The sequence below is a fragment of the Camelus dromedarius genome, chromosome 17, assembly GCF_036321535.1.
Source record: "Camelus dromedarius isolate mCamDro1 chromosome 17, mCamDro1.pat, whole genome shotgun sequence".
NCBI classification, from domain to species: Eukaryota; Metazoa; Chordata; class Mammalia; order Artiodactyla; family Camelidae; genus Camelus; species Camelus dromedarius.
In genome coordinates this window covers 41,869,715-41,894,951 of record NC_087452.1, presented here as the reverse complement: position 1 = coordinate 41,894,951, position 25,237 = coordinate 41,869,715, and the positions used below count along the sequence as shown (strand labels likewise).

The 25,237-nt window shown below is 47.1% G+C and overlaps 1 protein-coding gene across 1 annotated transcript in view; it reads left to right on the top strand.

Annotated features, from left to right (window-relative positions):
* Nucleotides 1–25,237, top strand: part of ITGA9 (integrin subunit alpha 9) — a 314,558-nt gene that overhangs the window by 227,156 nt on the left and 62,165 nt on the right. Inside the window, exons 19-22 of the mRNA XM_031469935.2 lie at nucleotides 7,649–7,735; nucleotides 11,857–11,936; nucleotides 19,222–19,311; nucleotides 21,703–21,811. Coding sequence (XP_031325795.1) covers nucleotides 7,649–7,735; nucleotides 11,857–11,936; nucleotides 19,222–19,311; nucleotides 21,703–21,811 — 366 coding nt within the window. The remainder of the gene's footprint in view (nucleotides 1–7,648; nucleotides 7,736–11,856; nucleotides 11,937–19,221; nucleotides 19,312–21,702; nucleotides 21,812–25,237) is intronic.

Genomic DNA, 25,237 nt, shown 5'->3' with positions numbered 1-25,237 from the left:
TTTCATCCAAACACCACTCATAAATTGTTTTTATGCCATGATGTTAAATTCTTTCCAGTCACTTCAGAAGAGGTCCCCACCTTGTAGAGTTTTCAGCCAGCCTGTAGGGCAGAGGAAGAGAGCTAGAAAATCAAAATAATTTGATTCATGAGATGGAATTTAACTTTGAACTCTTAGTTTGTTGATCAAGAATTTGCAGGCACTGGGGAATATATATATATTTTAAAATCTAAGAATAGAAACCATTTTTTAAAAATCTAAGAATAAATCATTTGCCTCTCTGTACCAGGAGGAAAAACCTTCTGGATGAAAATCAAACACTTTAATTACTTTTTAAGCCCAAGAAGACACGGCTTACTAGTCTGTTCACTTTGGGCTTTTCAGTTAGACCTGATGGATTTATTTTTATTTGTTTGTTTGTTTAGATTCTTAAGTTTGTATACCTATCATCCCGAAGGAGGCAATGACCAGCATTTGGGGAAGTATTTTGATTTGTCTTCATCTTGGGAAAATATAAAGATGAGATCTGAGCAGGGCTGATGGGGGGACTAAGGAGGGACATGTTACAGGAATAAGACAGCTTGTTCAAGTCATTGCTGATTCTCACTGTTTTTTTAATGCAATATTATTTTTATTCATTTGAAAGCTTTCAAAGCACTTTTTTTCTAAGGGCCAAGAGGACCATTTGGGAGGAGACTTCCCTGTCTCCACTTTGATCAGATAATTGCTCTTCCTGGGACAGCTGATCTCCCCCTGCCTGTGACAGGGACGGGGTTGTTTAAAGTGCATGCTCCAAACCTAACTCTCCTTAGCTTCCAAGGGGAATTTTGCTTTAACAGTTACGTGGTTCATCTGTCTCAAACATTTGTTTTGACTATAGCTCCTGCTGGCTTCACTTTTTTAGGCTTGGAAAGACAAACCCAGAAGAGTTGGGCCCTTTGCTTCCGAATGGAGGTTTAGACAGAATGTTACAAAGGAACTTGTTTTATAGTGCTGGCTTTGCCCCGCTCTTCCAAAACCGCCACATGTGCCGGTCATCACCTCTGTTCCCCTAGACTGTTAGTTGCCAGCCTCCATCAGGCAGGAGGTCTACAACTGCTGCCCCAGCCTTGCCAGGCCATCCGCCACAACTGGCATCTGTCCTAGCATCCCGTGTGCTCCAGGCTCCTTACAGGCTCAATGGGTTGACGCTCCCCATCTGCTCAGGCTCAGTTCCCGTGGGTTCTTTGGGAGAGGGTGAGGGAGGACCCTGTCTGTTCCTTGTTTGGCGTTGCCCACCCTGGACCCTGTCTCATCCGTTCTCATATCGCCAGCTAGGAAACCCTGGGCAAGTGCTCTAACGTTTGTATTCCAGCTTCCTCCTCGTAAAAAGAGGAGCTGCCTGGCACAGAATGAGCCAGTACTGAGGACAGGCTGCCTGTCTGCTCCATTTCTACAGCTCTCAGTACTAGCAGCCCAGTGCCCGTCCTGGAAGGCAGGTGTTATGGCTTCATCTTACAGGAGAGAAGTGGAAGCTTGTAGAAAGGCCAGTTCATTTTCCTGACGACACATGGCTCTTACATATCTGAGCCAGTCATCAGAACTGGGACAGGGGTGCCAAAGCGTGTGCACGTCTAGGCAACAAGCCCATGTGCTTTTCTTCATGGGGAGAAATTGCATGGGCCCTGTCCCAAAGGATTCCCCTCTGGGAATAGGACTGGTTTTTCTGCTGAGGTTCAGGCTGAGTCATCCTTGAAGGGGGCCAATAGAGTATTTCCTGGGAATCAACTTTCTATTAAGTCACGGGGCCAGGTGATTGGGAATCCCTTCTCACCTTTGACTCCTCAGTGAATCAGAGAATTGGGGATAAAATGCTTCCAAAATTCATTGAATTCTCTATAAACTGAGTTAACGCAGAGCTTACCAGCTCACAGGGGTCACAGCTCATGTGCCTGAAAGAAAGGAAGGGGGTCTTAGATGAACACCAAACTGCCAAACTGCAGCTAGACATTGGACACTCAGGGTCATCCTCAGTGCAACAGACACATGAGGAAGTAGCCAGCAGGAAGTTAAACTTCATACTCGCCCTGGCGCCCAGCGTAAGCCCTGACCAGACTTCGCAGATTTGCTGCTCCCACGGAGCGCTGTGTTGGTGGTCAAAGAAAGCTCCGCTCTAGAGCGAAATCAGATGCTGTGTGATTGGGAGGAAGGAGCCCCAAGGCCAAGGAGGCTCGCTAACTTCATTACCTGATCCTTCCTGCCAACCACACCGCACGTTACAAGCAGGGGTGGAGCTTGGCTCCACTGGCCAAGCTCCCGGGACTCGGACAGCCGAGGTATGTCTGGAAAAGAGAGAGACTTTGCCAAGGCAAGCATCTCCCATGCCAGGCAGACCGGCACATAAGCTGCTGCTTGCAGCCCCTTCATCCGAATCCCCGAGGAGCCAAGGCCCCTTCAAGTAATAAGGGCAAACTCAGGCGCTACTAAGTGCCAGGTGCTGAAAATCCAGCGGCAAATGTGCACTAACCAAGTATGCTTTCATCATGTGTCCTAAAAAAAAAATGTTAATTGATGTTTTCCTGATCCTGTGTCTTGGTGGGAAAAAAAAAAGTATAAAATTTAAACTGGATCACCCCATCTCCAGGGAGAAACCTTGACAGTGTTTTACAGCCTTGGCTGTCCCTGCTAGCCAAGGAAAAGTGGAACTGGGAAAAAGGCCACTTTTGTGAATCTGTTTAAAATAGGGTCCCAAATTTTGTAGTGAAATTTTTTCCTTTGCATGTTTTGTTTGGGACTTTCCTTGAAAAATGAAACTACAGATTATGAAAATGAGTTTCTGTTACTCTACACTTAACAGCTCTTGGAACATTGTAATTATAATTGTCAAGGATGTCTGAGACCCAAGGCAAAAAGCTTATTTGCTTTAGTAGCATCTTGAAAATAGCAGAGCATTATAGGTTATTACAAGATGTTGAATATAGTTCCCTATGCTACACAGTAGGACCTTGTTGTTTATCTATGTGCTGCACACCAGAAACTAACACAACACTGTAAATCAGCTACGCTTCAATTTAGAGAGATAGCAGTGCATTAATTTCTGAAACAAAAGAAGTGACTGAGTGCCTAATGGGCAGTTTTTGGACGTGAATATACCTATTACGTCATAAGGTAACGTGCTTCATGTCATGCTTTTTTTTTTTTTTTTAGAACAATTGCAGAAAGGTTGACTTTTACAATGACATATTTTCCCCCAAGGACTTCTCTTGATCTTTTGTATTTAAATCCTCACCTTCTGAAGCATCTTAAAATGTTATCATCCAAGACTAATTTTGACCTTTTCAACAGTTAACTGATCTAACCAAACTGCCAGATCCAGATGTGTCAGTGGCTGTCAGTGGTTTGAGTGGTTTTCGATCATTGCTTTCATTGATTTCATGAAAGCCTGCATCTTTGCAGCCAGGTTTTAGTAGATCTGCACTGTGTTTGAATTGGGTTATCAGATTCTACACTGACTGGCAATCAGGGACAGAGGGTAGACAGTTTGTTCCCTGGTCCGCATTCCCTGTCAGCTGAGAACTGATCATCATAAGTCTTGCAACAGTGCTGAAGTTAAGTTCTCTGAGCTGAAGTCAGTGTGAGCAATGATTGGGACATGAAAGGAATCAGAGCCAAGGGGAAGCCTGGTCCCTGGAATCTCTCCCGTGTACCTCCTGGTGGGTACCTGGCAGAGGTAGTAAGTACCCTCCTCCCACCAGCTCACTATTCCTGATGATGTCGAAAGCCAGCGGACAGCTTAGTTTAGCCACATAAGCCCCCAGAGTTCATTTGTTAAAGCTTCCCTAGGAATTTCTATGCCTACAGGATGTCTGCCTGACTTCCAGAGGGCAGGTGGTGCCTGGCTCCATAATGACTCTGTTTTTTTAAGCTTATGCTCTAGGCATGATCTGAAACCAGACGAAGTGGGTGCTGATGCTGCTTTGGGGTAAAGTGCTCCCCCAGTGGAGGGAATTATGCCGACGACTTTAAAACCTGCAGTTAGAAAGTTTTCTCCTGGTTAGTGTGGAGCTGAACAAGATTTATTACCACATGCGTGTTCCCCTTCCGTTGCCTCTCCCCACCCGGGGACAAATGCCCAGTACTTTCCAGAAGCTCTCAGTGCCAGCAGCCTCTCTATAAAGAGCATTGTCTGCGGTCAGGTTCCCCAGAGCAGAACCTGAGACGGGGATTCCTGTGCAAGTGATTTATTACAGAAATGCTCTTGGGAAATGAGGCATGAAGGGGGGCAGAGTGGGGCAGAGGAAGGAGCCAAACAAGGATGTGCTCTCTGCCTCCTCCCCTAGGGGCTCTGGAATATAAGTTGCACAGCACAGCTGGTCTCACCGTGAGGCAAAGGGGGCGGCCTTTTGCATCCATGTCAATCAAAGCCCTTTGCACCCACGTCAATCGTAGGCTGCAGGATGCTTGCGAGAAGGGGCATTGTAACCTCCCAGGCAAAGTGGCTCCCACTCAGCTAGGGACTGTTGAACCCATCCGGGAAAGGGGTTCTGGATGCAGCACCTATGCTGTCCACCCCGGGAGTCACAGTGTTTGCCAAAGCCCCCGTTCTGGGAGGCTCTTTCCCTCACAGCTGCAGTAGGAGAGCGGAATATAGAATTAAAGCCTTTTGGTCAAGGGGACTTTCGTAGCCGTGGGAGGGCCATGTTGGGGCTGACAGGTGGCAGAAGGGTGACCGTGACATCCCTCCCTGTGCTACCCTCCGGGAGCGCATGAGCGTGAACTGGATTCTCAGTGCCCTTGTTCCTGGAGAATTCTTTGTTTTTCCCCCTTTTTTGCTTGTCCCCACCAAGCTCCAGCCCAAATTCTGTGATTTCTAGTAGACTGAGAAGTGTAGAGGAGAGACTTGGAATAATGCAGTAAATACTGGTTTAAATATTATTTTCTAGCATTTTGGAATTCACAGAAATAAGGTAGTTCAGAAGTTCTTGGATAACCGAAAGCAGTCTTAGATCAGAGCTAAGTCAGCGGAGGTCCCCTCAAGTTCCAGAGTCAGTGTTTAAAGCCACAGTCAGTCCTTCACACCCATGTAAATACCTGAAGGGAATCTTCAGGGCAATAATAAATCTTCAAGAACAGAAGGACTTTTGACTTAAATTGACAACCTCTCTACTGGTTTGAGAGGGATTTCCAGTGGGGTTTTCAACTTTCCAAAAGGAGTCTGGAACTAGGCTGAATAATGTAATTTGTGTATATGCTAGGACGCTCTTGAGAATAATTACACCAGGACAGCAGGCACGAATCAGGACTGTCTAAGGGAGAGAAGGTCACCTAGGCTTGGGATCGCTGCTTCTAATGCCCATACCGATTAGCTAGGATTTAGAATAGCTTCAACTTGGGCCAATTGTGGACATTACTTATGGGGGAAGGAATATCAGGAAGAGGATGGTGGCAAGAGACCACCCACAGAGAATCATTAAGTCTAATCTTTGGGCCCCACAGTTAAGACGGCTTTTGAGCAATTATTCTCTGGTTTTCTGTACTGAACTTCCCAATATGTGTCCTCAAGGTTCCAAGAACTGCCGGTCACAGTGCCGTGTCAGTGTCTGTTTCTGTGCTGGGAGGTCTTCCCCTTCTAAACTGTGAGCTCTTCAAGGACAGGGACTGTTGTCTTTCAGACCTGCGTCCTCAGTGCTGATCATGGGAGGCAATGACCCAGCCTCCCAATGGATATTCGGGGTCTATTCTGAATCCTGTGCCCTGTCTGTGTTACGTATGTGAACTTACCGCCCGTGAATGTTTGGGACAAGGTGGATGAAGAAAACCTGGGAGGAGGGGCTGAGGAAAGGTGTTCCTGAAGTTGGGAACAGCCTAAACAAAAGTGTGGAAATGATACCAGGAGGAGGGTATTTGTAGAATAGTAACGTATGTGCTCAGGGGACAGAGGGCCTATAACAGGTATGGGCCAAATCGGATGCCAGTGTTAAGATTCTGAGCTTTATTCTGTTCACAATGGAGACAGGTGTTTTAAGAAGGTTCTTCAAGCAGCCTGTAGAATGGACCAAAGAAAGGAAAACTCAGAGCAGTGGCTCCCACTCATCACACAGCAGGACACTTACCTTGTCACCTACCACGTATTGAAAATGCTTATTGCAAGCCCCACAATCAGAGTCTGCTACTCAGACCACTGTGGTGTGGCCCAGGAATCTGCTCCCAAGCTGATTCTCATGCAGGAGGTCCCAAGTCCACACGAGGGATACTCGCTAAGGTCATGGAGGACCATTAGAAAATTTACAATCACTGACATCAGTTATCCCCATAAACAAATCATTAAGTGCCCAGCTCAATGAATTTTCACAGTAATCACACCTGAGAACATCCCCAGCATCTCAAGATCTCTCTTCTTCTCGCTACCTCCCTAATGATTATCTTGACTTCTAACCCTACAGATAAGTTATTTATTTTCTGCTATTTCTTACCTTTTGTGTGTTTGATAATGTTTATAATATATTAGTATAGGTGTATATGTGTATAACTGGTAACTCAAAAAGTATTTTGTGATAAGTGCTCAGATTTTTTTTCCTAATTGGACACACAGTTTTGAAAAGTGTACTTCACCTTTCTAGCTGGCAAGGTTGGTCTGAGCTGAGGGGCAGGTCTTGGAAATTGGAGGAGGTAGCCTGGGTGGCGTTTCAGAACTGGAATCCACACGAGTTGGCCCCTCCTGGCTGCTGTTGTGTTGTTGGCTGGGGCTGATTCCCTCTTAGAAAATCAGGGCCCCAGAAGGGGAAGGAGACAGGTTTTAGAGTCAGTGGAGAATGACCTTGGAGAAGTCCCGTGGCCTCACTGAACTCCAGTGCCCCAGCTTCTGGCCATACCGGCAGTGCTAGTTCTGTGCTGTGCCTTGTCCTTTTCCAGAATCAGCAACCATTCTGTCTCCCCTTGGAACTCCTGAGTTGGCCTCAGTGACCCGGAGAGGCCTTGTGGGTTATGACGAGGCTCCCGCTTGCCTTGGACCTGGGTTGTAAACGCTGTGTCCAGGTGGAGAGACGGCAGCCCCCTCCCACGGCCCCTCTCCTCTTTTCTCGCGCCTGCGTGCGGAGTCCAGCCCCGCGCCTGCGCTGGAGGCCCCCTCGCCTCCCGCCCCCCCGCCTCCAAGGCCTGGCGGGAGCAGCTCCGCCCGCACCGCTTCAGGCTGTGGAAAGAAGCCCTGTTTTCCTCAGTATGTTTGTCTTTCTGGAACTAGTAAGGTTTTGAAAGGCAGGATTAGGCCGTGGGCTTAGGAGAAAGGGGCCAGAAAGGAGACTTCGTTGCCATTTAATCCAAAGCTAAGCAGGCGTCCAGTTCACGCGCGGCGCGGCCCGGTCCGGCCCGCGCCGTGTCACCAGGAGAGCATGGGGTTCAGAGCCAGAGCGTTGGTTAGGAAAGCAGAGTGGTTTTGTCGTCTGCACCTGTCGTCCCAGGGACCCTCCGGCAGGGCGGGCGGTCAGTGGAGGCCCGGGGACAGCCTGTCAGGGGTTCCTCAGCCCAACACGGCCCACAGTGGCCGTTGTCTGAGAACTTTCCATAAAGCAGGACCGTGTCTGCTGAGGTCTCCATTTGCACTCCCCCCCTCCCCTTGCCATACACCTGTCTGGGTGCAGCCAGCCCACCTGTTGGGCCTTTTGTCTTTCAGGAGGAAATGGGCATTTCCTGTGAACTGCTGGAGTCCGACTTCCTCAAATGCAGCGTGGGGTTTCCTTTCATGAGGTCGAAGTCCAAGGTAAGGGGCAGGGACGGGGCACTTCCTTGGCAGCAGGCCGCTGGCCCTTCCCTCCAGCACAGACTCTGCCTGCTTCCTCTCCAGGGGTTTCCTCCACACCCCTGCCTCCCTCAGCAGTGGGGCAGCCTTCGAAGCCCTGCTTGGGCCCAGCCACCCCCGTCCACCGTCCACTGCTGTCTCCAGCTCTGCTCCAGAGGGGCTGTGGTCACATGGGCTTTCTCCTTGATCCTCCTGACAGACCCCAGTGTGACATGCACACCATGGCCTTTGTGCTTTGTCAGGCACCATCTGGTGGGCCTCTCACTGTTCTTTTTTTCTGGGACATTCCATGCCACTTTGAGTCCCTGAGACAACATAGGAAGAGATGCGGTTTGAGCTAGTGATCTGTAGCCCTGGCTGTCACTCCCCTGGACACTCAAAATTTTTTGAAGAGCCCTCTTAAAATTCTTCAGACATAAATGAATAATTGTGTTGCACTTCACTTTTTTTTTAAGTTCAATAAATTGCAGTCACTTTGGTATTCATAAGGAGCCAGAAGTTCTAAGTCCGAACAATAACATGTTCTAGCATATTCGGAGATTCATGGAGTGTTCTAGTAGAGCCACCATCATAAGGAAATGCAGAGATGCAGAAGATGTGACTTTTTGAGGCAAAACTAGACTCTAAAAGACTAAGTCTACCTTTTAAAATGGAAGCTGTTTCCCTGCTGTGATTTGGAGGAAATTTCATATTCCTTTGTCCACCTCACCCTCACCCCTAAAAAAAATGAAAGGCTAATCCTTTTATCCCGCCTATGTCATAGAATCAGATCATTTGCATCTCTGAGGCTTTTTGGTCCCAGTACTTAGTAGCTGTTCTGCCAACCAGTTCTGAGAACATTCTAGTAAGAAAGACTTGCTTGTTTCTTAGCAGATCACTTGAACCCATCAGCCTCGTTGAATGTACTACCTCCGAACAGCGGTGGCTCTTAACATCCTTGATTCCTCAGCCTTTTTCTGGCTCTGATCCTCATTCTGTCCACATTCATTCCAGGAGAAGGGAAGCCCCAAAAGGTGGCTGCCCTTAGAAAAGCTGGCAGAATGCAGGCCAAATCACATGAGACTCCAGGTAGGGTGAGGATGCAGGAGGAACACCCTGAACCTTGGGCATCATTGCCTGTAGTAAAATATGTGGGGCACACACACATAAATTTACTTGAAATCTTTTGAGCAACAGAAAGTAGACTTAATGGAAAAACTCTAAAAGTAACCATTGTGTTATAGAATCCAGCCTACATTCCAAATCAGACCTAAGGTATGTCTTGCTAGTTTTAGTTTAAAGATTATTCTAGAAGGAGACATACATCACTATCACAGATGGATCCAGGCTCACTTACTGTAAAGAGAAAATGAGTAAATGAACACAATGAAAACAAAGCAAGGTTGATTTCTAGGGGATTAAATTTTGTTAAAATTCATTACCTGTCAAGACAATCATAGATAGTTTGGTGCAGCCACTATGGAAAACAGTATGGAGATTCCTTAAAAAACTGAAAATAGAGTTACCATATGATCCAGCAATCCCACCCCTGGGCATATTTGCCGAAGAAGCTCTAATTCGAAAAGACACGTGCACTCCAATGTTCAGGGCAGCACTATTTACAATAGTCAAGACTTGGGAAAAACCTGAATGTCCATCCACAGATGACTAGATAAAGAAGTTGTGATATATATATATGTATGTGTGTATATATATATATACACACATACACAATGAAATACACTCAACCATAAAAAAGAATGAAATCATGCCATTTGCAGCAACATGGATGGACCTGGAGATTGTCATACTAAGTGAAATAAGTCAGAAAGAAAAAAATACCATATAATATCACTTACATGTAGACTCTTAAAAAAAAAATCCAAATGTACAAATGAACTTATTTACAAAAGAAAGACAGACTCACAGACACGGAAAACAAACTTATGGTTACTAGGGTGGAAAGGGGATGGGAAGGGATAAATTAGGACTTCGAGACTTACAGATACTAGCTACGATATATAAAATAGATAAACAACAAGTTTCTTCTGTATAGCACAGGGAACTGTATTCTGTACCTTACAGTAACCTATAATGAAAATGAATATGAAAAGGAATATATGTATGTACATCTTAGACTGAAACTTTATGCTGTACACCAGAAATTGACACAGCATCGTAAACTGACTACTTCAATGTAAATAAACAAACAAATAAGTAAAAGTCATAGAGCAGACAAAAGTATGAATGTTGGGTGTTGGATTTTTTTTCCAGCGTGGTAACATCATCACCTTCCTCCTACATACAGAAGTTAAGACCTGTAGCAGGACTAAACCTGGAGGCAGGCAATCCGGGGGTGAGTCCCTGGAGAAAGCCCAAGAAGTGATCCGGCAGGGACAGGGGTCTCCCTCTGTCTGTATTCTGGCTCGCCCCTCCCTGTCCCGTGAGGCTCCAGACTGCCTGCTAAGCCTCATGACCACACTATCTGCTTGCTTTGCGAGCTGTCTGTCTCTGTCTCTCACGACCAGCCTGCCCAGTCTCTGACCTTCTGTTCTCCCAGGACTCTGGCTCAGATTTTGGCTTCTCGCCCACATATTCTGCTTCTCACCTCACTTTGATCTTTAGAGGGTTTCATTCAGATCTCCTGCCAGTTCTGACTCTGCTGGGACAAGACCCTTGACTTTTCCCTTCCTTTGTGTCCTCCAGCTCTGTTTCCTGTCCTGTCTCCATGCCCCACCCTCACTATAAGCTGACACATCTCATGGCAACAGAAATTTCTGTCTAGGAAGAATGTCCAATGTCCACTATATTTGATGGTCCAATGTTCATTACTTTTGTGCAGTATTCGGTTCAGTCGAATCCAGTGTTGCAAAGTTAAGCCATTGTCTAGAATTAGTCATAAAGGAACTGGAATATTCAGGCATTAAGTAAGTCATAGACTCTTAGCACTTGATGGAATTTAGGAATCATTTTGTCCACCTTCTTTTTATTGACATTCAAGGAAAAAACTCTTGTAATAACCTACAGTGAAAAAGAATATGTGTATATATTTATATATATATATATATATATATATATATATATATACACACACACATATTTATGTGTATGTATATATATATGGCTGAATCACTATGCTGTATACCAGAAACTAACACGACATTGTAGATCAACGATACTTTAATTTTAAAAGAAGAAAAACACACACAAAAAGTAAAATAAAATAAAAGAAGAAAAACACAAAGAGATTGTGTGTCTTGCCCGAGATCTCATAGTCAGTTTGTGGTAGAGCCTGGCTTGTACGCCTGATGTGTATATGGTGAAAACCATTTGCTCAGGGCAGTGTCCCCACGTCACAGGATGCTCACTGCTGGGAGTACCTGAGATGATTTTATGTGGCTCACAGTATAATCTGAAGTGGTGCGTGGATCAGAACTAAACATTGCCTCTAAGAGTGAGGAAGTTACTACCTTTTCAACACTCTTTCAGTCCTAACCACGTGTGGGAGAAAATCTCCACTGTGCTAGCATATCTGTAATACCTCCCTACCACTTGTTAATCTCTCTTTTATCCAAATAGAGTAGACCTTAGCCACAGAGCCTTCAGCAGGCAACAGAATTCAACCCTGCTTTGTTTTCGTTATGTTTATTTTTATGATTACCTCTTTATGGCCATCTGTAATGGTAGATTCCCATCTGTAATAGTGATATAAGTTTTCTCTTTTAAAACAGTCTCTAAACCGAAACTGTGAGGCAATAAAAATACAAAGTACATATCACAGGTGATGTCATAAGCAGATGTGGCAAAAATTGGGAAGATGGTGTGTGGGTGAAATTTAGGAAGTCCTGGCTTCAGAGTTCAAGCATATCGCTTCCTAATGAGAACCTCAGTTGCTGAAAAGGACAGTGTGCCTCTCACCAGAGTATGCTCTGGGCCAGATTTTATTGCTAAAGCTGTATGTCTGGCCTGACCATCAGAAAGGCACGCGTCAGAAATAAAGCTTGTCGTGCAGATGAGCATCCAGAGGTTGTAAACGGCAGAAGAGTTTAGCGTTTGAGTTTGGAATGCTTGCTGTTGCCAAACATCACTTTCTTTTCCCTTAGTATGAATTCAGCGTGATCTTTGATACGAGCCACCTGTCTGGGGAAGAGGAAGTTCTTAGCTTCATCGTTACTGCTCAGAGGTAAGGGGAACTTACATCTTTTTGAAAGATGAAAGATGTATGGGACCAGGAAAGGTCATGCCCTGGTCATGCTTTGATGATGGTGCCCGGGATGCCGGAGAGGAAGAAGCAGCTCAGGGATGAAGCCCCAAACCATTGGGTAAACTCGGGTCTCTCGGGGGTGGTGCTTGTCTAGTGCTGCTCGTGCAGACACCAGGTCAGACGGAGCTGGGAAGGCCTGGGGATCATCCAGTTGAAGGTAATGATTCTACAGTTGAGTAGAGACAGGCCAGGAGAGGTAAGGATTCCATCCCACACTCATGTGGTTGGTTAGCTCACACACATCCTCTGTGGGTTGTTGGACAGGGTCAGTGGTTTTTCATGGATGGGCCACCACATCCCTTGATGCGGGGTGGGGGCACCTGCAGCCCAAGGGCCGGTCAAGCCTGTTGGTAGAGGCCCCCAGGAGAATCCTCAGGAGAGGGCTTATCCGAAGAGTGAAATGGACAGGTAGTCAGGGTGGGAGACAGTGCGATGGTGATGTCTTCTCTCAGGACTGTGTTCCTGCCTCTCTCCACATAGCCAAGGGTGCTTGGGAGGGACTTTGGGACTGTGAGCTACCTCCACAAGCCAGAATCCACACGTGCCTTGAAGTCTCATCTGGGTAGCACTTGGCTGATAGCTGGGATGGAAGGAGTGGTATTTAGGTGGCTGGATAGGGAGATAACAAGCTTTGATTGGGGTGTAGGTTGGATACCCAAGGCAACCTTTTTATTTGAATTTTTATTTGGAAATGCTTTTAAACATAAGAGAAATGTGGCAAAGAATGGCACAGGGAACCCCCATACACCCTTTCCCCCAGATTCACCCAATCTGTACACTCCTCCTCATTTTTTATCATTCTCCTTCTGTGTATGTTTTTTTTTCTTCAACTAGCTGAAAGTAAATTGCAGAAATCCTGCCTCTTTACCATAAGTACCCCAGAGTGCATTTCCTAAGAATGAGACCATTCTCTTAAATAACCACAGTATAGTTATCAAATTCTGGAAATTTAACACTGATACAGCATGATTATCTCATCCATGTTCCTGTTGTGCCACTTGTCCCCAAAATGATGTTATAGCCACTTTTTCACTGGTCCAGAGTCTGATCAAGGATCAGGCATTCAGTTATCATGTCTTATCTCTAGTTGCCTTAACCTCCCAGCCAGACTTTCATGCCAGGAGTCCTTAGACCATCCCGGAGGTGGTCTGGAGATCTGAACCAAACACCCTGAAGGCCAAGGTCAGGCAAGATCCACAGAAAAAGATGAGAAAAGAAAATCAGGAACCACATGGCTAATGAAAGCCGGCAAGATGGAAGGCCAGACACTGGGTGAGCAGACGATGAGACCAGAGGCTGAAAGTCAACCAGGGAAAGGGCACCAGGCAGCGACAGGGTTAGCACGTGGTCCAGCCTGGAGGCCTGCAGGGTTGGGGCACAGAGTGAGGCAACGGGCTAAGCATTGTGAAACTGAGGCCCCCCACCCACATGGTCATCTCACAAGTGAGGGAGCTCAACTGGAGCCTTCCTCCGAGGAGGACAGTGCCCCCCGGACACTGAGAAAAGCTCCCAGTTCCATGTTCCAAGTTACAGAGAAGGTCATATCCCTGACCCTTCCGATGAGCCCAGTCGTGCAGGATAACGGGCACCAGCTTAGCCGTGCGTCTGACCCCCAGGTGGAGCAAGGGTCCTGCTCTGGACCACTCTACTCAATCCTGTGCATGTCCATCAAGGTTAGAGCACCAGGCAGGAGCCGAGAGGGAGCAGAGGTGAGAGAGAGTCTTCCATTTCAAACCGTGTCAACATGGTGTCGGTGCAGAGATGGAGGCAGACACAGCCCAGCCGAGAGGAGGACAGCAGACCCAGCGCAGGGCAGGCACGTGTCACTCACTCATTCTACAAACGTGTGTAGGAGCACCTGCTGCAACCAGGCAATGTATGAGACAAGGGGAGATACAGCAGGGACCCAAGTTGGTAAAATCCCTACTCTGTGGGCTAGCGTGCTGGTGTCAGGGGGACAGATAGTGGATGAATGAACAGAGAACGTCAGAGGGAGATGGGAGCGGAATAATTCACCAAGCAAGCACGGCATATTGGCTATTCTAAGCCCACTTGGCAGGGTTTGTTCTTTTCTTGTCCTTGGAGGCGATCTGGGACAGTCTGTACGTTCTCAGGTCATTCTTAGTTAATGCAAAGTCCTACGGTTTCTTCAAGGCTCAAAGCAATTCACAAATCTGTAATTAAAGTCTCATGAAATAATCAGAACTTGATTCACAGTTAAGATTTCCTCCCTTCCGCCAGGGCAAGCCTGCAGGAGGGAAGCCTGCCTCTGGGGATGTTCTGACTTTCCTCCAGTGGTATTTCTGCCGGCCCTCCCCCTTTTCCTAAGAGCCTGTTTCTGAGCTCCCCCACCCCACCGCCAAGGTTCACAGCAGAGGTCGTGAGAGGTCAAAGTGAAATAGGAAAGGTCTTACCTAACAGGTACTATTGGGGCACTCACAGGGCGGGGCGAGTATCCAGAGCTGCTCTTTCCCTTTGAGAACCACCCCAGCGCTGAGGATTCTCTTCTGTGCTTTCTCCCTCATCACATCCTCCAACGTCAGCCTCTAGGCAAACAAAGATGCCTTCAGCTTCTGCCGCTGAGACTGTGCCCTGGAACAGGACCAAAAGTGACCCCACACTGGCTTCAGCGTATAGATCACACTCAGCAGTCTTTGTCCTAACAGTCTCTGGAAATGCAAGTGATCCTTGTGGGGTCAGGATGGGGAAAGCCAGCAGCCCCTTCCCCTTATGTTTCCTGGGCCTGCATCTGACTCTTCTGATCAGGGTTCCCTGAAGCTTGACTTAAAAAAACAGACACCCTCCCCCACCACAAACCATTTTCTCCAAAATCCATCTCCGGGAACCCTCTTTACTCAACTCTGTTACATCGTTGACGTTCTATCTTGGATTTTTGCCACCAGACGTACTAAATCCTGGTTTAGTGCTTTCCTCTGGATTTTGGCATCTATTATGCCTCAGCCAAAACTTGCATTTTAACATCCTGTCATCCTCACCCCAGCCTGAGTGATTTTTGAATTTTCTCAAAAACAGCAATTATGCAAAAGTTAGACTAAGGTTTTTCCCAAGTCCTGAATCCTTCAACATCATCCTCAGTTCGTTCTTGTCTCTCATCAATGGCTTTATCCTCAAAGCCTGGAGTCACTGGGCATTTGGGAAGCTCAGGTCAGGCCCCAACAAATATAACCTGACAGTGGACAGCCGCAGTACTGGTGGGGTGCACACACAACAAGGCTTTGTTTTATCTTATTTTTTCATTGGAGGCCTTCCTCAGTCTCAACATCATTTAAAACTCACAGAATTAGGATTAATTTTCCCTTGGGAACCACCATGCAGCTGGAAGCATTCATTTTCAGAGCCCCTCAATCCACAAGCACCATAGCATATTTTTGCTTCTGATGCTGCTTTCTCTATTTTTCTTTTAAAACGTTTTCTTTGATATTTTAGCGAACATTCTTTCTCCTAAAAATGAGAGCACAGCCCATCACAGTGGTTGTTGGACCTTCTTTACCAGGTGTTGTCCTATCCAGCTTCTGCAGAGGTGATGACTTTCTGGCCTTTAGTTGGACTTACTGAACAAACACTAATTGTATCCTACATATTGTGATAGACTATGCAAAACAGATGTAAATAAGAATAGTAGTGAATGTTAAAATACCGCCCTGCAGTCCCCCAAATCCTGCAGAACCTTCCAGGGCAGCACAGCTCCCACTGTCAGGGCAGCACTGCCACGGGTGAGAGCATTTCAACATAGGTTACAGTTGAAATCATGGCTTTGAAATCATGCAAGACATGGTTATTTTTTTGTTCAAACTATTTCCAAGGTCACATAACTCACGTTTGCATAAAACGTGGCTCTGATGTAATGGAAACACGTGCAAAGCATAGAGAAGGTAGACTTCATTCCCACTGTTACAGTCCAGATGGGCTTCACTGGGGAGGTGGCATTTAAGCAGAGGAGTCTGTTTTCAGGCTGCAGCAGCATAGGCACAGCGGTGCAGATGTGCATGGGACAGCCTGCTCTGTCACACCCACGTGGGTGGTAGGCGTTGGAGCCCACTGGAGATTCCTGAGCCATCTCCAAGGAAAGGCGGGAACATACAAGGGCAGTGGAAGATGGGTCAGAAAGAGGAGATTGGGCTGGGCTGTGGAGGGCCCAGAAAGTCTCAACTGTGTTCTGAAGTCAGTGGAGCCACTGCACGTTTTTGAAGAGGGTAGCGAGGCAATGCAATAGCTTGCCCACAGAGCACAAGACTGCTGGGTTTTATAAAGGGGGACAGACCCCCATTCAAACCTGAAAATTCTCATCCTCCTGCTGTTTTCTGGCATCCACAGAAACCTGCCGTTGTTGGGCAGAGCCATCAACGTGCCGTCTGGGTCCCTCAACACTGGGGCAGTTGATATTCCTGGGAAGGAACGTTTGGGCAGGAAATATGACCTGGAAGAGACTTCCCTTGTCAAAAAGAGGAAACTCCACCCACCTCCCAGCCTCACTCAGGCTAATCAGAGGTGTCAGAGAAGGGGCGCCAACAACACGCTGATGGAAACTCCATCTTCCAGAACCACATTCCATAGACAGTGGTGCTCTGGTCTCAGGTGCCCACTGGAGTCACCTGGGAGCTTTAAAACCTTCTGATGCCTGGTCCACCTTGTGGGGATTCTCATCTGCTTTGTCTGGGGTGCAGTCTGGGCACTGGGATTTTTAAAAGGCTCATCAAGTGATTACTCTCTGTAATCCCTTACTCTATACTGGGCACATTTTCACTCAACACACATCTATTAAGCATCTGCTATTTACCAGATGCAGTGCTGAGCATATAGGAAAATGCTAATAACTTAATAAGTTCAGGAACATCCCCTTATGTACATTAATATTTCTGTATATCATTAGGTACTTGGAACTATATTCAATACCTATAAAAGCCTGTAATGAAAAAGAATACACACACACATATATATATATATAACTGAATCACTATACTATACACCAGAAATTAACACAACATTGTAAATTCAACTGTTACTCAATTTTTTAAAAATTAAGAAATAAAAAATAAAAAATGTTACATAGCTTTAGGGAAGACCTCATATTGGTAGCTTAAATAATTAAATATCAGAATCTTCTAGTTCCTTGAATCACAGATGTTAAGGGAGCTATATTATCTATTAAACATGCAGCAGAATATTTCCGACACTCGATTCTTTCCAGACTTTGGTGAAAAATTCTGGTCTTACCGCCCCAGAGGGCACCCGCAGCACTCGACTCCCTGATGTGACAGAAGGCTCCTTATCTTGAAAGCCACAATGAAGTCATCAGTCATTCTTTCTTCCCATCACCACCCTTTGAAGGTCTCTTGCCTACTTGTGGATTTAGGAGGACAGAAAGTTGAGACTAAACAGTTTCTCAAGAGCCCCCGTCTCTGCAGCCAGGCCTTGCAGACCCTGGGAAGCGCCCCAAGTCACGAGCTCACAGAATAACTAGAAGCCTTTTGATGTTCAGCCTCTTTATCTCAGCTTTTCAGCTGAGTTCAGTCTGGAGCAGTCACCCGATGACAGATGAGACTGTTGGGCCTGAGCTGCCAGCAGCCACAGGTGGCTGGACAAATGGCCTGACGAGGGGTGGCGCTTGCATCAGGAACCGATTACTCAGACCTGGCGGGATGCTGGGTTGGGGGAGGGAGCAGGCCCGGGCGTTGCCACTACCACCCCCTGCCCCCCATCCATCGGGAGTCACCTCTGGCCTGCCCGCAGCAGTGATTATACAGCTTTCATTGCTCCCCTGGGAAAGGAAGGGCTGGGGAGTTAGACTAGGGGCACACCTGATCCTGCTGCTTCTGCAGACTGTGATGGATGTCACCCCATGTGCGGAAGACAGATGAGGAGTCGGGTCAGAGTCACAGAGCACCATTGTTTCAGAACAATGGGAGAGAGGAGGAGAAGGGATGTGAGCCTGTTTAAGTATTGTTGCATTCAGCACTCTCTGGTGGGGAGAGGAAGGCGGTGGGGGCAGAGGGAGGGCAGAGAGCAGGCAGGAACTCCGCACAGGTCCGGGGAATGATGTGGTGGGAGTGTCCGAGTGAGCTGTGTCCAGACCTCAGCAGGTCCTGGGGACCTTTGGGTTCCATCCCTGGAGGGTGAACTTAGCTTTCAGCTGGGACCCCATGTTCGCTCCGCGTGGTAGAACCAAGGGTAGGTGCTGGGTTCAGCAATGTGTACCCAATAGCCATGCTTTTTCCCAAGGATGTTGCTTCCCTGGAATAGTAATCACAATTCATATTTGGAATTTAATTAAGTAATATAGGAAAACTAGGTCTTCTCTCACCTCCTCTTCCTTCTCCTCCCTTCTTCTCTTCCTTCTTCTCACCCCTCACCCCCGTTGCCCCCAGATCTGGTACCAGGAGAAGGCATCACAGTGGAAAAGCACTGATTTTTGGAGACTGACCAAAATGACCTCTCAAGAATCCCCAATCTGTACTTCCTCACCCTAAGTATGTGAGCATGCTGGAGCCAGAAGTTCCAGCAGGAGCTCCCATGATATTTATTGGGATGAGGCTGGCCAGGGGCCTCTCTTCTGGGCTTGGGTGTCCATGGATGATGGGTGATATCTTCACATGGGAAACAGCAAACCCCTTCTGGCTGCAGTGCCATAACCTTGCTGGCCCATTATTCATGGAACAAGCCTTGTAGAAGCACCTTTCGCTGGTGGTGCCCACCCAGACCCCTCAGCACTCACCTTTCCCACGCACACACTGGACAGCTCCCAGCTACCAGCACCTGCCCCTCAGCCTGAGGCTTTCGCTGCCCAGAGGCCACTCACCTGTGTGCATGGGCAGGTGCCAGAGAATTCATGCCCCCTACCGCCCCAGCAGGAGTCGGTGGATCAGCTCCCATGGCCTCAGCTGGGAAGACTGGAGTGTGTGTGTCACAGCCTCCCAGAGTTCCCCAGCCAGACGGAGCTCCATTGCCCACAGCGCTGACCCACTGGCAGCTCCTGGGGTCGTCTCCCCCAAACACTGCCTGCACTCACATCTTTGTGAGGGGAGCACAACTGAGACCCTAGAGGGCCCACTGTGATGCTGTACAGGGACCAAAAACGGAACCGAGGGTAAGAAGGTGCAGAACAGACAGCTGGAGCTGTAATGTGGAGGGAAGATGCCCGCTGAGGACTGGCTGTGCTGACCAGCACTCTCTCCTCTCTCGACAGTGGCAACGTGGAGCGCTCAGAATCCCTGCACGACAACACCCTCATGCTGACTGTGCCGCTGATGCACGAGGTGGACACATCCATCACTGGGTAAGTAGTCAGGACACAGAGCTGCCCAGAGCCGAACACTCTCTTTCTCTTGTGTTTACCCATGTAGCCAGGAGCTGGTGGCCCTGCCACTTCCATTTCTGCCCAGCTCTGAAAGACAGGATGAAGCTTTAGCTGCAGTGACTCGTGCCCTCCTTCCTCCTAATTTTCTCCTCTTTCCCAGCAACCCACCCACCTGGTAGGCAACACAAGAAGTGTGATGAAAGTTTAAGCCCCCTAATTTCTGTGAACATTCCGTGTACCTTTACCCAACGTCTCTTCCCAGCCCCTACCCTTCCAGAGTGCTGTGTGGTAGCAGGCAGCCTGATTCCTGGGATTAAAATCTTAGCCAAAGGCTGCTGACCCAGAGGTTACAGCCAGATGTGTCCCAGTGCCCTGACTAGCCCCCACGAAGGCAGGCTGCTTTGTGACTAGCCTCCTGGTCAGTGCCGGCTCTGCAGGTTTCCCTTAACCCTTCTGCAGAGCCAGGGGGCGGGGGGCCATCACAGTGGGCATATCATCTGCCCAAGTGAAGTCCACGGCCTGTCAGTGCTGCTGGCGTTGTTGGAAAAGCAAGGCTGCAGGCTGCAGGCTGCAGGCTGCAGGCTGCGGGGGACCCAAAACAACCCCAGGCAGTTTTCAGCCCAAGCCCAGGCCTGGAAAAATGAGAAGTCAGTTCCTGTTTCCGGCTTCAGAAAACAGAGCACATACCTCTTTGATAGTGGAAAAAGGATTTGCACAATGAGTTTAGATCAAATGAGGACCCATTGAACCCTGGCCCCACACACAAGCTTGAACTTTTCGGAGGTTCAGAGTTTCTCATTTTTCACTTTTCAGGTACCTCTAGGTCCTGGCCTTGGCTGGAAGTAGAAAAGTTAATACGTTGCAGAAGGAGGCATCCCTGCAAAGCTCCCCCTCTGCTGGGTGTCGGGGAGCGAGTCTCCGGGTGGGCGTGCCTGTGCCTTTGGCTTTTTTCATCACATTTTTAGACGTGAGGCATCAGTGGAATATATTTGCAAATTAACACAGATTTGCCTCTGTTCGTAGCTCTATTTTTAACCCTCTAGTTTATTTACTTGTCTCCTCAGAGGCACGGGGAATATTCCCAGGATCAGGCCCCGTCCTTGGGGACAATAGAGCAAACACTGGCTCACTTGATCCTGTTGTCAGGCCCTGGGAGGCCTGGCTGTGAGGTGTTAACAGCCCCTGATGAAGCCATCAGTTAAACAAATGAGCCAACCTCTGTTCTTTCTGGGAACATGAAACAGGGCACCTTTAAATGAAGCAGCTCTTCGGGGGCAGGGAGGGTGTAGTGCAGTGGTAGAGGGTGTGCTTAGCTTGCACGAGGTCCTGGGTTCAATCCACAGTACCTCCAATAAATAATCCAGCCCCCCTCCCCCCAAAAAAAGAAACGAAAAAAAAAGTGAACCAGCTCTTGCCATTTGGTAATACTGGGAACTCACTAAATTTCTAAACAAATACACTTAAGTTGAAAATAAGTGAATTGCTGTGCATTCAGATTTAGTACCAAAAATCTTACGTGATTGTGTTTAGGCAGGTGAGTAGCATCTAGAGTCCATGATTTGTCCCAGAATTTAAGTGATCCTGGGCTTTGTCTCATCTTGGGGTTTGCTGATACAGGCAGCACTGAAAGCATGGCTACAAACCGAGCTGGAATTCTTAACCTCGTCTTACATAGCCACTGTTTGAAATCTGAAGAAAAAGGCTATCGTTGAGCGGACTTAACTTTTAATACCTAATTCTGGTAGTTATTGAGAGTCTGAAAATCTTTAATTTTTTTTTAATGAATTTGTCACAGAGTGGGGTTTAGGGGGCCACATAAGTAATTCATGCATATTTATTTCTTAAAAGCTTGTCATAATCTTCCTTGATCCACAAAATGTTTTTCAAATAACAAAACAGAACTTGTGTCATTTTATAATCCAACTGAAATCAAAATTACCATAATCTTCTTCCTCATTTTAGAGATGTAATTCTGGAAAATATTTGTACATGTAGCTTATTGATTTGACCTAGATGACAAGACATTACTGGAAACGTCTGTTTAGAAAGCACAGGTGTGGGGTGGAGGGTATAGCTCAGGTGATAGAGCATATACTTACATGTGCAGGGTTCTGGGTTCAATTCCCGGTACATCCATTGAAAAAAAAATTTTTTTTTTTTTTTAAAGAAAATGTAGGTCTGGCTGTGTCCATTTACAGGGGAGAGAAGGGACAGTTCCAGAAAGGAAGCGTTTGGTGGAAGACACTGGCTGGAGGGGACTGGGTTCTGGATTACATAGAAACAGATGTTTGGGTTCTCTGTGGGTCTCAAGTGACCATGGGTTGCTTGACCGTGGGTTGTGGTAACAGATCTCATGCTTTCCTCTTTCAGAATCATGTCTCCAACCTCCTTTGTGTATGGCGAGTCTGTGGACGCCTCCAACTTCATTCAGCTGGATGACCTGGAGTGTCATTTCCAGCCATTGAACGTCACCCTTCAGGTACCCACCCCAGAGACCCTCTCTGTTACTGGGGGCCAATGGAAGGGCCCAGGGGATGTGCCTTCTACTGAAAGGCAACTGAAAGGCCAGGTTCTTTCCAAGAGAAACTCTTCCCAGCCTGGTTGGCTGGAGCAGAGTATGTGTGTATGTTTTCTGTAAGCATGCACAGAATTAATCCCTTTGCTGTCTGGTACCCTGCCCTGTCGACCCCTCTGCTTTTCAACATTTGGAGGGAAAGCTGCATAATGAACACCAGCCTTCCCTAAGCAGGCCTCTGGATGTTGAGGCCCAGGACAACATCCCCGTCCAAATGGCCCTAAAAGACCCCACTCAATTCTCCATCCTTCTTCATGTAGTGGGCCAGGCAGCATGGAGAATCTGCTCCATCCCCTTCTTCCTGGGCGTCTCCATACTGACTCAGCCAGGAGCCTCCTCCTCCCACAGAGGGACAGCCTTTCAAAAGTGAGGTTTTACAAGAGCAAAGCACTGTGAGCTGTGGAAACTCCCCCTAGGGGAAACGTGCCGCTCCCCTGCCCCGCAGAGCAGGGCTGGCTCTCCCTGCCATGTGAGCATCGTGTCCAGCAGATCCACTTGGTGGGTGTGGACATCATGAAGGACACCGTCCTTCTCTAAGCCAGGGGTGGGCAAACTTTTTCTGATAAGGGCCGGGGTGGGGGATAAATATTTAGGCTTTTTGGGCCATACCGCCTCTGCAGCAACTATTCAACTCTGCTTCTGTCGTGCAGAAGGAGCTGTCGACCACGCACCAGTGACGCTGTAGCTGTGGACACTGGCATTTGAATTTCATGGCACTTTCACATGTTGTGAAATGTTACCTTCTTTTCATTTTTTTCTCCCAGCCATTTAAAAATGTAAATCATCTCAGGTGGTACGAAGCTAGGTGGCAGGCCAGATATGGCCTGCAGGCCAGTTTGCTGAGCCCTGCTCTGAGTGCCCATCCTCAGGCCAGCTATTCAGCAGGAGGGTATTTGAACATAAAGCAAGAGGGACGCAGCATCACCCAGGCCTTCTCTTCAGTTGACAAACGCAGGGAAATGTAGGCCCAAGAAGGAGAGGACGTGCTGTGGGGCTCAGAGCAGGGAACGGTGGGGCTGGGGCCAGGGCTGGTTGCCCCTGTGTGGCCCAGCACCTGCCAGGAGCCATGGATAAAGTGCAGAAGGAGAGGATGCACCGTAGTCTACATCTCATGTCTCTCCGGCTCTAGCCCAGAGCCCTGCCCGGCCTCCAATCCATCCTTCCCCATAGAGAAGGAGGTTTCCCGGTCTGGCATCCACTGCTATGGCCAAATAATTACTATTTTCTTGCCCTGTGGCCACTCCTAGGTGGACCAAAGGGATAACAAATAATGACAGGGCGAAGGTCCAGAGAAGGAGGCAGTGAAATATTTGTGGTCTCTCCCAAACAATGGTCTTTCTCTCTCGGAAGCGTTCTCCTGGGCAATAGACCTCCAGAGCCATGATGGATAACATGTGGCCCCAGCTCAGAGAGGAGGTCCCCCCCGGCCAGCTAAGCCCCAGCTGTCACACCCTACGCTTGATTTACAGAGGAAAAGGGACAGATGGGGTCAGCCTTGCTTTTGAGACCTTACAGTGATTGCTGTGAATAGGACCTCCATGTTCCTGAATTGCCTCTCAGAATTTGTTTCTTTCTCCCTGTTGCTTTTTGTGATTGAATAGAAAGTAGATAAAGGCTAGAGAGAATTATTTCATTTACCTAAATCACTTTAATTATAATTGCTTACCTACACTTACAGTTTTTGAAGTGTCTTACAATAAAAGATACAGTCAAGAAAATTATTTAATGGCACACACACCATGTAATGATGAGGTTATCAGTGTTGAAAGGAGGAGGCAAAAGGGAATAGCAGTTATATAGAAGATATCAAAATGTTATTTTCTCCCTCAGAAAGAAAGAAAGGAAGGAAGGAAGGAAGGAAGGAAGGAAGGAAGGAAGGAAGGAAAGAAAAGAAAAGAAAAGAAATTACAGAGAAATTGAAGTTTTATATTCAGGCAAAGAGCTTTCTTCACACCTGACCTGATGTAGGAGACAAGCTAAAGAATCAGGGCCCCAGGAGGGAGTGAGTGGCATGACCTTTACATGCTCCTCTTGATTATCCGTTGCCTGAGGAAGTACATAGCATTCCGTTAAGGATTAAGAAAGTTGGCTGAGTCTGAAAGATGGATAGTGTATGTCATTGATTAGAAGGAAATCCTCTTGTGTTAGCAAAGCTGACAGTTTCCTGGAGAAATCCCTGACAACTCATTTTCTGGTATAATTGTCATTATTCTGACCAGCCCTTGGGAAAGCCACTGACCAGGTGGATGTGAGAGTGACCCAAAAAGGTGAAGATAGTGGGGGAGGATGGGGTCAGGAATATGGATAAAATTATTCTAGATTTCCTTATTCTGGCAACATCCCTCATGAAGAAAAGCACAAGACTTTTCCATATAAAGAGATTCTTCTGTGTCTTTTCAAAGCTAATAGTCAACCAGCTATGTCATTGTTTAAAGATTCCACCGGGAATGCAGATGGGAGAAAGGCAGAGATGCTAGTCTCGGACCTGGTTTCTAAGTTTCACTAGAATTTTCTTAACGGAGACATAATAATTTGTTGACCATTGATAGGTTTTTTTTTTTTGCATCAAATCAGTCTTTCCCTCATCTGAAAAATGAAAAATAATGCAGATGTTACATAAGAACATTTGCAGAGAGTCAAACCTTAAGACATCTGTTAACAATAAACAAATACGATAATCCAAGCTCTCCCATCGGTCAGGCTCTGATGGCTGACATAAAGCAAGACAAAATCCTCTTCTTTTCTTCCCCTGACTCATGCTTTAATTGGGATTTCCCAGACAGGTCAGTAGGTTTCTTTTCAATTCTTTGCTCTCCCTTTTCACTTCATGTTAGCTATTTCAGTTGTAATTGGATATGCCTTCCTTTTCTTGTGCCTTCGGGTTCTTGGTTTTGGTGAATTTTGTTGTTTTTGAATCAAGAGTTGCCAACAATGGCCCATCCACTCTGTCATTTTTGTGTGTGTCTGTTCCTCTGAGGCAGAGCCCACTATTGCGACAAAGGAAGACACGGTTTCCTAGGGGAGAGCTGGCTGGAGCTAGATCCTTACATGTTCTGTCAGGTGTGAAGACCTGGTTATACGTCCACCCATCGCCTGGCTCTGCCCTTCTGACCTCAGCTTCAGAGATGTCATGAATCCCTGAATGCTCTCTCTTCCCAGGCCACAGAGCAGAGTTTCATTTCTTCCTCTCTTTTGCTCCTACCCATCCTTTTTAAAAAAAAACAAAAAAAAACTTTATTTTATTGAAATGCCATTTACATACCTTAAAGTTTGCCTGTTTTAAAGGGTACTATGCAGTGACTACTTCAACAATTCTGTGTTTACAGAATT